The sequence below is a fragment of the Equus asinus genome, chromosome 13 (assembly GCF_041296235.1).
Source record: "Equus asinus isolate D_3611 breed Donkey chromosome 13, EquAss-T2T_v2, whole genome shotgun sequence".
In the NCBI taxonomy this organism is placed as follows: Eukaryota; Metazoa; Chordata; class Mammalia; order Perissodactyla; family Equidae; genus Equus; species Equus asinus.
In genome coordinates, this window is record NC_091802.1 from 36,803,617 (window position 1) to 36,815,536 (window position 11,920).

The 11,920-nt window shown below is 58.8% G+C and overlaps 1 protein-coding gene across 1 annotated transcript; it reads right to left on the minus strand.

The window, feature by feature from the left end:
• Nucleotides 1-6,963: 6,963 nt before the first annotated feature.
• NXPH3 (neurexophilin 3) lies at nt 6,964-11,585 on the minus strand. The gene is made up of 2 exons (XM_014833940.3): nt 11,122-11,585; nt 6,964-8,761 (listed from the first exon to the last, which is right to left on the minus strand). The coding sequence occupies exons 1-2, from the start codon at nt 11,173-11,175 to the stop codon at nt 8,057-8,059; spliced, it is 759 nt and encodes a 252-aa protein (XP_014689426.1). The 5' UTR covers nt 11,176-11,585; the 3' UTR covers nt 6,964-8,056.
• Nucleotides 11,586-11,920: the final 335 nt, after the last annotated feature.

An 11,920-nucleotide genomic window follows, 5' to 3' on the forward strand; every position in this document is an offset into this window, starting at 1 on the left:
CAGCGAGCAGTGAGAGTGCCCATGGCCCATCTTCTCCCTCCTCCCACAGGGCTTGGCCAGGATCGGCGGCCAGGGGGTGGGGGCGCTGTAGTGTGGGACTCCCAGAGCTGCTCGCCTCAAGCACTGTCTCTGCACCAAACACAGTTCCAACTGCCTTACACGTGCCAACTCCCAACAGCCCTCTGACAGGGAAAGATCATCCCCATTTTACAGATGGGAAAGTTGAGACACAAAGATGTCAGTGACTTGCCCGAGGTCTACTATTAGGAAGTGGCAGAGCAAGGAGATGAATCCAGGCAACCCAGCTCCAGAGTCTGTGCTCTCAACCACCACACGACGCAGCCTTCCAGGGAAAGAGAGACCAGCCCTCTCCCCACCCGTGAGGCTCTGGGAGGCCCAGGAGCCCAGGGGGATGGGAGCAGGATGGCCATCGCCCAGAGCTCACAGAGCCAGCTCATTCCTCTCAGTAACCAAGCGAGCAGGTCGGGGAGCACTGCCCTCCAAGGCCCAGGAGGCGAGGTGAGTGGACCGAGATCACGTGGCAACTGACACGTGAACCCAGCTCCCTCCACACCCATCGGAGCCGGGCATGGCCCTACTCTCACCAAAGGTCAGGGAGCCCAGGCTCCCTGGGACTGAGCAGGCCAGTCCTTCCCAGGTGGGGCCCCGGCAAGCCGTGAAGGGGATCTGGACAAGGAAGCCAGCTATAACAGAGAGCGGTTGCTGGGTTAGGAGCCAGAAGGCCCTGGCTTTCCTGTGACTCTCAGGAGCTAACCTGGGTCTCCGAAGACCTTTCTAGAAGAGACAGCATGCAATATCAGGGAGAGGTGGGAGGAGGGGTGCCAATAGCAACATGCCGCCATCCTCCTCTCCTGCCGCCACGCTTCCTGCCCACCCTCTCCAACCAGGAGGACCTGGGCATGTTGGAGTGCAAACGGTGTAGCAGTTGGTCCTCCTGTGGTCACTTCCTCTCCCAAGCTGGCAGAGCGAAGGCTGTGCTCACGCCTCAGCGCACCGTCCACCGAGGCCTGTCACGGATGACGCCCCCGTGGAGAGTTTAGTGTGGGACACCTGGGTTCAGGTAGCTCTTTAGATACACCTCAGACAAAGGGCATCCTGCCACTGGGGAGTCTCCAGGCCAGCTGGACAGGAGTGCCTAGCCCCCACCCTCATGGAGTCTCCAAGCTGACGGGAAGAAGCTCCTGTGTCCGGGCATTAGTTGGTCTGGGGGGACATCCATGTTTCCTGCTGTGAGAGCCCCCAAGTTGGCAGGTACACAGCATTCCAGACTCAACCTGAGTCAGAGAGGAGCAGGCTCTTTAGAGATGCTGTGGATGTTGGAGGATAACAAGGGAAGTAAGATGGAGTAGGGAATTGAGTCCGGATGCTGGAAGAGAGGACAGAGTGGGAAGGGTGGGAGCAACAAGGCCTCAGTTCAGGAGAGCGTGTTGCACTGAGTAAACTGCAGAGCCTCGGGCTCCAGCTTTGGAAGAACTTGGAGTGTGGAGTGGTGGGCCTACTGGCTGCCACTCTTCCCCCTTGAGTTTCTCCTTCCTCTTGGGGTTTCTTGATTCAATTCCAGCCACTGACATCAAATTGACCCCAATAGAACATTTCCTTTAAGGCTGTGGCTCAAGTGTGAACCAAGACCTCTTCCCTGGATCTCCAGGCACCATGGGGAGCAGCTGGAACTTCCAGAGGCTTTATTAAGCAATATTTGTTGAATGAATAAGTACTAAGGGAGAACAGAAGGGTATTAACGTATGATGTCCACAAGGCTTAAAAATAGCCCAGCTCAGAGTCTGGATTTCTGAGTCTGCCCCCGCCAGGGCTTGGCAGGCTCTGGCCTGGCCTGAGAGCCAGAGGGCTCCTTCCTTCTGCCTTCACAGGGAGGAGCCAGTTGAGGCCCAGCACCATGGGAGGGGTCCTTACTCATCCCTCAGAACCACATGGTCCTTCTGCAGCTCACCTACGTTACTCCATTTCATCCCCGCTCCCCAGGTGGGTGACATCTTCAGGAAAGACCTTGTTTGCGGGCATGGCTTTCCCTTGGAGGATGCAGAGGTCCCTCTGTTTCCTAAACCAGGCCAATTCGGAAGGAATTAGAATCATGCCTGCTCCTACCCAGAGTGTCCCGCGCAGGGCCGGGGTCTCGGGAGGGCTCGGACCTGAGCTTAAACAGTCTCAGTGTATGCACAAAACCAACAGCGACAACTTCAGATTCAAGAGCCTGGTCCTCTGCTCCCAAGAGCCTGGTTTGCCCCCCTCCCCTGCCTGGCTGTCGACCGAGCCAGAAGCGTGGGCGGAACTGGTTGTTCCACGCAGCTTGTGCCCACCTGGGTGGGAGAAACGCCTTGCGACCCTGGGTTCCCTGAGTGATGAAAGGGCAGACACTACTCTGCCCTGTCAACCATTCCCCTCCCATCACAGGCCCCTTCTGCCTGGACTTCCAAAGCTGTGTTGTTGCAGGTAATTAAAGGGTTTTAATTAAATTAGGATCCCATCTGGCTGGGATCAGTCAGGCCCTTAACGAGGATTGTGTGTCACCAACATCAGAATGTGGATGGGGACTCAGACGTGTGGGGGCTGATTTGGGGACTGGAGGCCTTTCAGACAGGGGTAGAGAATCCTTCTTGGCCTCTCAGGGGCTCCCTGCAATGCAGAAGCAACTTGTTCCACCTCCAAAAATGGAGGCCGTGTGCCTTGATGCCAGAGGAGGGGAGGAAGACTGGAGCTTTCCCAGGTTCGTTCTTGTCTGTGAGTCTATAAAACCTCTCTGAAGTGTGACGAGATATGTGAGCATTATCTCATTTCTAAAGATGAGGAAACTGAGGCCCATAGAAGTGAAGTGCTCAAACTCATCTATGGAATCAGGTAGAGCCAGATGTAACTGAAAGAAACGGAGGTTGAATGAAATAGAAATTGGATGGAAATAAGATAGAAATTTGATTTTTCTCTCACATAAAAGTCTGGAGCTTGGCAAAATTTTCAGGGACTGAGACTTCTTCCAACTTGTTGCTTTGTTACTTCTATGGTGTAGCTCTCATCCCTCATGGTCTAAGATGGCAGCTAGAGCTCCAGCAATCACATACATATTCCAGGCAGCAGGATGGCGGTTGGAACGAAGAAGAAGAGGCAAAGAATGTATATTAACTGTTTTAACATTTCTGGAAGTTGACAAATATCCCTTTGTTTTACATGTCACTGGCTAGATCTTAGATGCAGGGAGGCAGAGAAATGTAGGGTTTACTTCAGGCAGCCATGTGCCCAGCTAAAAACTGAGAATTCCATTACAATGGAGAAAGGGGAAATGGAGATTATGGGACTATTAGCGGTCTCTGCCACATGCATTATGGGGCAGAACCAAGACAGGAACCCAGGTCTCCTTCCTCCAGCCTGCGGCCCTTTCATCTCTCCGCACCAGGAGCAAGGCTGAAGTCAACACACCCATCTCCAGAAACAAGGAGGAGGAAGTAACATTCGTGGCTCAACTCATTTGATTTTCCTAACAATGCTCCAAGGGAGGCAGATCCTTAGTTTTTCACATAAGGAGGCTCTGGGAGATCGTGTCATTTGTCCAAGGCCCCCAGCTAATAAATTACAGACCAGGACTGGGACCCAGAACTACCTTCCTGTAACATTCACGTTGCCAGCTCACTGGCAGTCTCTGTGGTTCAGGAGGCGCCAGCTTGTTCCTGGGACCGTCTGGCCAGGTGGCCCTGAGATGATGGACTGGCAGACTTTGAACTGGGCATCCTTCACTTGGATTATCACCAGATCGGCCTTTGAGCTTGGCAGACCAACAGGAAACAGGGTCCCCTGTGGAACCAGAATCCAGCTCCCAGCTACTGAGTGCCAGGTTTCCTTTGGCATTTGTGTCTTGGTGATGGGGGCAGCTGCCACTCCAGGACTTTGGCATAATCGGCAGGTGCCACCCCACTCGATCGTGCCTCCACCTGGTGGGGCTGGTGGTGCCTCTCCTCGCCCCTCATCCCAGCCCCCGGTTCTCCTGGCTATACCCCAGGACTCAAAGTCTTCAGAAGTAACATTTCTCTTTCCCACTCCCAGCCATGACATTGGATCACTTCTGCCACAGGTCAACTGGTTCTTTGTATCTCCTACAACCCCCTACACATACCCACTGGATAATCCAGGTCCCTGGTCACCCTATGACCTTCAGCTGTCTCCACCCCATCCACACCCTTCCCCCAGCTTCCCTACCCACCCACCACCTCGTGCATCTCTGAGCAATGGGCCTCGCCACGGGAGTCTGCCACATGCAAGGTCATCAGCATTCCTGCCAAGGATGGGGAAGGGGGTGACTCAGTTCCCGATTGCTCATCCCAGGGAAGAAGTATGAGGGAGGAGGGAGGAGGGACCCAGACACCCATTTGCTTTTGCCTTAAGCTTCATCAAGAGGAAGACTCAGCCTTGTTGACCTAACATGTGTGCCCTCTTATTAGCTTCACAGACTGCTGGGGAGATTCCCCCCATTAGACATGGGAATGCTGAGGTCCAGATAGCACCTCTGCACAAAGCTGAAGGGCAGAGGCAGCTGTTCCGATGCTTAGAAAAGAACAAGCTTTCCCGGTGTCATAGTGCAGTTCTTGGCCTCAGGGAGACTCCAGTCTGATGGGGGAGATACAGACCCTGGCCCAGGGGATCTCCAGTCTGATGGGGAGATACCAGACTGTGTCCTCAAAGAGCCCCCAGTCTGGTAGGCTTGTCCCAGAGGCTCCACTTGCATGGAGAGGACAAGGCCCCTGCCCCAGGGCAGCTCCCCAGCAGGGCTGAGCTGACAGGGGAGGAGGACCATGGGCCAGCACCACTGAGGGGCAGTGGTGGGGGAGGCCAAAGGGTGGGGCGAGGGTGGACCTAGAGCTTCTCTCTGGGAGAGGAGACAGGCTCCTTCCCGAGGAATCTGCTCTCCTGGGAGTGTTCAGATGGCAAGAGTGGGAGGTCCGAGCACTTGGCAGTGACTGGGGGTCCATACCCCGGGGGATGCCCTAGACGTTGCTCACCAAGGCGGAAGAGGTCAGTCGATAGCCAGAGGCAGTTGATAGACCCCTTACGCTTGTGAGGACCAAGGGGCACAGGAAGTATCTGTGCAAGAGGAGTAGGGCCCAGAGGGCTATTCCAGAAGAATTATGATTGGGAGGAAATCTGTTAGCAAGATCCTAGCTGCAAAGGGCAGCCGGGTTACTGGGCAAGACAGAAGAGGAGGGTTGAGGCAGCGGAGTGTGCACGCGGGCGAGATGAAGTTATTAAAATGAACCCACCCCCTGCGCAGGCAGAACTGCATGCCAGGCAGGCCAGCCCTCCAGCTGTCGGCAGCATCTGGCTCTCCACAGGAGGAGAGGAGCCAGAGGCGGTGGGTCGGAGTGCCCCCAAGTCTGCTGATAGTTCCGCCAGGCCAGACGGAGGAGGGGCCCAGAGCCACCACCAGCCCCCTCTTCCTCTAGTGCCCACAGGGCTGTGGGAGGTGCTCCTGGTTGGTGTCCAGTGGGTGTCTGCAGGTGGGACAATGCACCAGATTCCAGCAACCCCAGGCCCATGGCAAGTCCCAAGCCCCTGGGTATCTCCAAACTAAGCACTCGTCCCCAGAGTGGGAAGGGAGAGAGTGGCAGGGAGGAGTGTTGGCATGGGGGCGGGGGTCTCAAATCTCTGCTCAGGAGAGGTGGCCCCAGGAAGCATGGTGCAGGGGACAGAAGCTGGAATAGCAGTGTGAGCTGAAGTCACATGCCCTTTCTGGGTCACTTCATACAACGTGGGCCTGCACCGAGTGGCTTCTAAGGCCTGGCCCAGCTCTGCTTTGCACTGTGAGGGGCACTGGTCCGTGCTGAGTCCTGGGGGCAGGGGAGACAGGCTGGGGGTGGCAGACCATCTTCTCCTCATGCTAGGACTCTCTTCACTGTGGCTACATGGCCAAAGGGGACCCAGGGACCTGAGTGCTGCCCTCTCAGAGCAGACCTGGAATGACCTCCAGAGAGGGCGCTGTGGTCTTAGTAGTGGGGCCCCAACCTTCCCCTCATGAGCCCTGAAGGGCCCAACAACTCCCAGACGAGGTGCCACCAGCAGCCATCTGTTCCGAGGCCCTCCTATTGGCTGGGGCAGGGAATGGCTACTTTCAACCCCCCTTCTGTCCCCACCCCACCCTCGCCTGTTCCCCCACTAGCATGTCATCAGATTGAAAACTCGACACCCCTGATTGTCTGCTGGGACCCTTCCCAGGAGACCTCCCCAGGAGAAGCAGATGGAAACCAGGATCGGGAGAGAGCATCAGAGGGGTCTCCTCATCCCGGGGAGCCAGAGCCAGAGACTAACTTAGAGGTCATTTGAGCAGTCCCCAAAGTGTGGTCCCTGGCCCAGGACCATCAGCGTCTACCTGGGCATGTGTTAGAAAGGCAAATTCTTTAGGCCTCACCCCAAAACTACCGAGTTAGAAACTATGGGGTGGGACCCAGAAATCTGTGTGTCAATGAACCCTGTTGGTAATTCAGATGCCCACTCACATTTGAGAACCTCTGGGCTGGGTGAGCTCCTCGTTTTATACAGAAAAAGGAACAGAAAGAGACCCAGAGAGGAGAATGGACTTGCCCAAGACCACAGAGCAAAATACTGACAGAGCTAGGACCCCTGCTAGGCCCACCCAGATGGCAATCCAGGGAGGCAACAAGGAACACCCTTATGTGACCCATCCCACCTACCAGCTCTTCCTCCTGAGCTGCTTTGCAGATGCCAGCCCCACCTCCTGCCAGCACCAGGCGCTGTGTTCATTCAGCTTTCCCCATAGCTTGGAAAGGGGGCCGGAGATGGAAGCCCTGAAGCCTTTGGTGAGCACCAGCTCCGACAGCTGCTGGAGCCCTGCAGCTCTGGTCTCCAGGAAATGTCTTGTTGCCATCTGAGAAATGCTGGCTGGACCATGAGGTACCCGGGGCCGTTCCCCCCTGGACAACTCGGAATCCAATGCCTCAGGAAAGCTTTATTTCCTGCTCCAGGAACAAGATTCCGCACACAGAAGTTGACAATCAGGTGATTTCACAAGACTTCCCTCCCCTCCCCCCCATGGACAGACACTATGGAACAGGTCCAGCACACGCTCCACAGTCCAGCCCCAAGCTGCTGATGGCCCCATGGGCCAAGAGGGGAGGTACCATCTCCATCTGGGTGAGCCCCAGTCTGACAGGCAAGGCTGGCTATTGAAGGATTGCTCGCTGGACAAGGACACTCTCAAGGAGCCAGCAGGGGTGGGGTGGAGGAGGGACACACAGTGCACGGGTGGGCTTCCACCTGTGGCCTTGGTGCTGGGAGAACCACGATCGCCCTCTGTCTCAGGTTAAGGATGGGCGTCCCGTCAGCACGAGGGTGGGTAGGGGTGGGGAGCAATGGAAGGAGAGGGGATTTTGGAAAGGGGTGGCCGGGCTGGGGGCAGATGGTCTATTTGTCAAGACATCAGACTCCAAAGGTCACCACTTCAGCCTCAAGCCAAGCTCAGTCACAGTCCAGGACAAGGGGCTTAGGGCTGCCCACTGGATGGGGCTGGAGAGTTCCTCCTGCCCCGGCCCCCCAGGGCTGGCTCCTAGGAAGCCCCATCTCAGCCATTCTTCATTGCCTACTTGGTGGCCACGCTGATGAAATACCCCTCTCCTTGTTGCTGTCCTTCCTCAGGATGGCAGGGAGGGAGCCAAGGTTTTAGGACCCTCTCCATGACTTTATTGGGGCCCCACTGGTCTGCCTGCCCCAGGGGCATCCTGGACCCAACATCCGCCTGTTGCTCAGTGGGGAACCCTGTGAGGCTGCGCTGAGAACTCACTCCTCCCCTCCTCCACTTCTCCTGTGTCTTAGCCACTCAACAACCTCAGGTTGGGGCCAGCATGTGGGACCCCTTCCCCGCCACTTGAGACTTGGCCTTGGCCCCACTTGGCATCTCCTCCTCTCCACCCCCATCCCTGCCTGAGGCCCATCCCCTTCCCTGCCCAGTGTCCAGACAGATGGCCTCCTTCGTGGGCAGACCTGTCCTTCCAGCCCTGGCCTGGCCTCTGTGGCCTGCCCAGGGTCACCCAGAGGGGTAGTAGGGGGTATCACTGTGGTAGTTGTAATCTGGGCACACCTTCTGGACCAGCCTATAGTCTGTGCTGTAGAAGGCGATGTAGACACAGACAACTTTGAAGGGCTGAGAGCAGCTCCAGGTGGCTGAGCTCTGAGCGTGGTCTCGGGAGCAGGTCTTGGCTGGGTCGTGGGTGCAGAGCGAGGTCCGGCGGCCCCGTTCCACCTTCTCCCACTCCATGCGGCAGTTGAAGATTTTGGAGGCCTTGGCTTCGATGAAGATCTGCTGCTCCTGGTGGAACTCTACAGCTTTACTGGGGGGCACGAGGCTGATGGAGATGTTGCCCTGGCCCGTGGCATTGTGCCGGAAGTGGACACTGAAGGTTCCGTTGCCGTGGTCCACGATCTTCCCTGTGACGAGCAGGTTCAGCGCCACCGTCTTGATGTTGGAGTAGAAGTCGCCCCAGCCAAAGATTTTCTTCACCTTGGCCGAGGGTGGGGGGCTGTGGTTTGGGCGGTTGAGGGGCTGCCCAAGGACCCCCCATGCCTCCCCAGGGGGAGCCAGCAGCCCTAGGAGAGTGGAGTTGGCCATGGGGCGGGACCTAGGTGAGATATGGCCCCGCTTCCGAGGCATCCGGGGCCGGGGCTGGCTCTCATGGTCATCGTGCTCAGGGTCCTCTGAGCCTGGGGGACCATCATCCTGGCCACAGATGACCTGTGGAGGGAGTTGGGAGGAGAGTGAGAGCCCTGTCCCCAGGGCACCCAGGAGCTCTGGTTCCCCACTTCTCACCACCCACATTGTTTCTCTGCCTGTCCCTTTCACTGACTTCAGACTGAGGGGCCCCTGCACATTGCCCACTTACAGCTGGGAGGTAGATGTGCAATCTGGCTTGTGTTGTGGTCCCATCTCGTGTTTTGACACTCAGGTCACCCCTACTTCTCTCCCCACTGTCCTGCCTCTTGCCAGTATGCAAAGTCTGGAAGGCTGGTCGAGAATTCTCTCTACGGGACCGTGGCAGAGATACACGGCCCCTACCCCTAAGGAGTTGTCAGCCTGATCTTGGGAAGGTCCCCATCTGATGGCAGAAAAGCATATCCCTGTGCTGACAGAGCTCCCATCTTACAGGAGAGGTAGAGTCCCTGCCTCTGGGAAAGTCCCAGGCTGATGGGGGAGGCCTGGTCTCTGCCCTCGAAGATCCCCAAGTCAGATAGGAGAGCTCCATCCGTAGGCTGGGAGAGCCCCAGTTTGACAGGAGAGGGACAGCCCCTGCTTTATGGGATTTCCTAGTCTGATGGGTGAGACACCATCCTACTCTAGGATAGTTTCTATTTTCAGAGGCAAAACCAACAGACAATGGAATAAGAAAACGGAACCCAGTGAAATTCTCTCTCCAGCACAAATACAGTTTAGATTTTGGCAGGAGGACTTGGGCGAGACCTGGAGTGAAGGCCAGAGTGTGGGGAGCCAAACCCTCCCCTGGGAACCATGGATGATGACATGCCAGGACATCACTTGCTCTAGGAGGTAGGAGTTCTGATCATTCCCATTTCACAGATGAGGACACCAGGACTCAAGCTTACATTGCCACAAGGTCAAGTCACACAGGGTCAGCCTTCCCACTCCACCACACATGCCCAGCCTCACAGACCAGAGGTGTCCTTTTCTAGGGGTTTTATCCAAGCCCCAACCCCACCCGGAATCTCCTGGAAAGCTCTGCCGAGGCTCTTGGCCAGCCTTGGCGAGATCAGCTCTGGTGACAGGCGACACCTTGGGAGGCTTCCTGGAGTTGCTGTGAGGAGGGCCAGAGGGACAGGCTGACAGAGCTCAAACACAGGACAGCTCTGGAGGGCATCGGGAGTGGACAAGGTTTCCTGAGGGCAGCTGGCTGGCGTGCGTTTGCTCAGTCTTTGAAGAGAGTACTCAGCCTATGCGTCTGTGTTACCAGCACCAGGGGCACCAGCTCACAGCTGGGCAGCATCTGGATTTGCTGGTGACCCTGGGGTGAAGGTGGAGGATACCTGGGGTCTAGAGAGTTCCAAAGAGGTTTGGGGTTTTCATGCCCCCTGTTCTGGCCCTGGCCATGCCCATGGATACATGCAGTGGCCCCGCCTGCCAGGCCCCAAGGGGTAGGGTAGAGGGACAGCCAGGAGGGGAGGCTCCTGGGGGTTTGGTTCAAGGCTGCAGACCTGTGTGTATTTGGTCCTGGGGGTCACAGCTGAATGGCTGGAGGATGGGGAGAAGGGCTGCAAGTGGAGATGCGAGAAGGGAGGGGTTCGTCCATACAGTGGCAAAGGGGATTATTGTTTTGAAGAAAGGGGCAAATCCAGATGTGGGGCTGAGGCTTCTCCTCGACAGGATTGCGGGGGCGGGGCGGGCGCTAGGTCGGAGGGGAATTGAGCCCCGGGCTGGGGTCTGGGGTGGATTCCTGGGCAGCCGGGAAGCCGCGAGCGAGCGCACGGGGAGCGGGCTCTGGGCGCTCCACTCAGCCGCCGAGCGCCCGGGGCGGGAGCCGCCTGCCCAGGTCCTGTGGGGCTTGGGTTGCGCGCAGTCGGGAGAGGAGAGGAAAACAACAGGCGAGGAGGGAGGGAGCGGGAGGGCCGGCGGGAGCGAGGGACGCAGGGGCCGCCCCCCGCCTGCACCGGCTCCGCGCGCTGGGGGCCCCAGAGCCCGGGGCCCTCCGGGTCTCCGAGGTCAGGGAAAAGCCCACGCCCCCTGACCTGGCAGGTCGTCTGCTCCACAACCCACCCCACTCCCCTTCTGCGCGTCTCGGGGCGCCGGGAAGGGGTCGAATAACCCTTGGCGACCCAGCTGCCGGCCTTTTCCCTAGTGCTGGTCGCACCTCCCGCCACTCCAGCCGAGTGGGTGGGCCAGCCAAGCACCCTCTCCCCGCCCCTATTAACCCTTTCTGTACAGTCTCCGGCCTCGGACCCGCCCTCTCCCCAAGCCTCCAGGCTTCCCCTCCATCCTGGCGATGTGGGGGGGAAGGGAGAAAGTTTCCGGGCTCGGAAGCTTCCCGCGCTCTCCCGCAATCCTCGGGGCCCCCGCCCCTCCGCGCAGCTCCCCAGACCACTCACCAGATAGAGGCTGCCCTGCACTAGGAACACGAAGCAGCAGCGGGTCAGTTGCATCTTCCTCCTTTGCTCTTGGGCCCCTCTCTCTCCTCTTTTCCTTGTGGGGTCCCAGGCCCCTTCCTCACCCCTGCTTTTTCAGGCGCGCCGTCCCATGCTCCGGTCCCCGGCGACTCGCGGCCCTCCCCTCTGCCAGCCGCCCAGGACCGACCCCGCCCCCTTCGGTCCAGCAGTGCAGCCGCCGCCCCCTCCCCCGGTCCAGCTGCGCGCGGCGCGACCCCCTCTCGAGGTCCCAGATGTGCGCCCCGAGCGCCTCGATGGGCCCCAGCTGCGCGGCGGCTTTGCCGCTCCGCCGATCTGCGCTCGGCGCCCCCCTCGGTTCCAGCGGCGCCGCTCTCGCCCAGATGTGCTGGGGACCCGCGCGCGCGCTCGTCCCTGGTGCTAATTCCCCACACCAGACGGCCCCTCCCGCCCCGTCGCGGCGCGCCCCCTGGCGGACGCCCCTGGCCGCGCCGAGCCCCGGCCGCCGCTCCCCGCGCAGCACCCCGCCAGACTGGAGCGCTTCTGGCGCCCAGGCGGCTCCCGCTTCCTCGTCCCTCCCACCCGCGGCGGCGGCGGCGACGGCGGCGGCAGGTACAGTGAGCCCAGCCGGTACCTCCGGAGTTAACTCCTCCCCTGCCGGCCCGCAGCCGGGGGACCCAGGACGAAGGGGCAGGATGCGGGGGCGGAGTAACTCTTGGCAAGGAAGGGAGCCGGTGGTGGCCCGGGGATGGGGACACCACCTTTTCTAACCCCTCTGGCAGGG

What these genes read in the sequence shown, in the direction of transcription:
- NXPH3 (XM_014833940.3), bottom strand. Translation starts at nt 11,175, where the DNA reads ATGCAACTGACCCGCTGCTGCTTCGTGTTCCTAGTGCAGGGCAGCCTC. An exon ending in TGCAGGGCAGCCTCTATCTG is followed by an intron (nt 8,762 to 11,121) that starts GTGAGTGGTCTG and finishes CTCCCTCCACAG; the next exon opens with GTCATCTGTGGCCAGGATGA.